The sequence below is a fragment of the Meleagris gallopavo genome, unplaced genomic scaffold, assembly GCF_000146605.3.
Source record: "Meleagris gallopavo isolate NT-WF06-2002-E0010 breed Aviagen turkey brand Nicholas breeding stock unplaced genomic scaffold, Turkey_5.1 ChrUn_random_7180001927013, whole genome shotgun sequence".
NCBI lineage: Eukaryota > Metazoa > Chordata > Aves > Galliformes > Phasianidae > Meleagris > Meleagris gallopavo.
In genome coordinates, this window is record NW_011189270.1 from 1 (window position 1) to 928 (window position 928).

General features: G+C 58.7%; 1 protein-coding gene across 1 annotated transcript; it reads right to left on the reverse strand.

Moving 5' to 3' along the window:
- Positions 1–73: 73 nt before the first annotated feature.
- Positions 74–904, reverse strand: LOC104916659 (maestro heat-like repeat-containing protein family member 2B). Its single transcript, XM_010727680.2, has 3 exons — positions 753–904; positions 484–639; positions 74–262 (listed from the first exon to the last, which is right to left on the reverse strand). Exons 1-3 carry the CDS (start codon positions 807–809, stop codon positions 128–130), a joined length of 348 nt encoding a protein of 115 aa, XP_010725982.2. The 5' UTR covers positions 810–904; the 3' UTR covers positions 74–127.
- Between the last annotated feature and the right edge of the window lie 24 nt (positions 905–928).

Here is a 928-nt window from a genome sequence, read left to right on the forward strand (position 1 = left end):
CAGCCGCTGCCTGCCAGCACCCAAGGTCCCCACCAGCTGGAGACGTGTGGCTGATGGAGACCTGTATGCCCCCAGGGAAGCGAGCCTCGTGGCGCAGCCCACAACTCCTCTGCAGACAGCCCTGTCTCTAGGCACTCACCATCAGGATCTCCAGAAGCTTTCCCTTCAAGGAGGGGTTAAAGCACGCAGAATCACCCACACCTTGGAAGGCAGAGCTGAAGTCGGTGATGCTCTGCACCAGCGCGAGGTTGTTCTGCAAGTCCTGAGGCCCAAGAGAGAAGAACAGTCTTTGAACTGCGGGAAGGGCCAAGGGCTGCAAGGGGGACACGTGGGGGCAACGCTAAGGGAAGGGCTTGGATCTTCATCTGGGTACAAAGCATTCCCCGAGGGACCTTTGGAAAGGGAAGGCCCATCTCAGCATCCCCCCATGTGGAGGGGCTGCAGCTGGGCGCTCAGACACCCTAGCACGCTTTGAGCTCTCACCCGGCAGCTGCAGCTGTAGAGCATCAGGATGTTGCCCACGATGTCTCCCTCCAGGTGGGCGAGCAGCTGTTCCTTGGAGGCACGCAGTGCCAAGCTGCCGTGGGCGAGCATGAGAGCGCTGCGTGTGGCGTGAGCTCTCGTGCTGTCCAGCTCCATCTGTGTGGGAAGAAATGCCTTGAGACACTTGTGATGCACCTGGGCTCCCAAGGCAGGAGCTGCTGTGAAAATAAGGCAGAAGAATGCCAAGATGGAAACCCGTAACGCTTTACCTTCTTGCGCCTGGAAATCCTCGCATTGCGGCCTTTGTACAGCCTGGACGCAAACATGGTGAGCGTGGCCAGGACTGTCTGGAAGTTGCTCTCAGCAGCATGGCTGAGAAGAGAGATGATTCCCTGCACAAAAGAACAAGGGGCAGTTGGCACAGGCCTGAACCTACAGGTCCTCC

Coding starts and splice junctions, on each gene's coding strand:
- LOC104916659 (XM_010727680.2), bottom strand. CDS start 809: ATGTTTGCGTCCAGGCTGTACAAAGGCCGCAATGCGAGGATTTCCAGG. Junction 640..752: donor GGATTTCCAGGCGCAAGAAG/GTAAAGCGTTAC, acceptor CTTCCCACACAG/ATGGAGCTGGACAGCACGAG. Junction 263..483: donor TCTACAGCTGCAGCTGCCGG/GTGAGAGCTCAA, acceptor CTTGGGCCTCAG/GACTTGCAGAACAACCTCGC.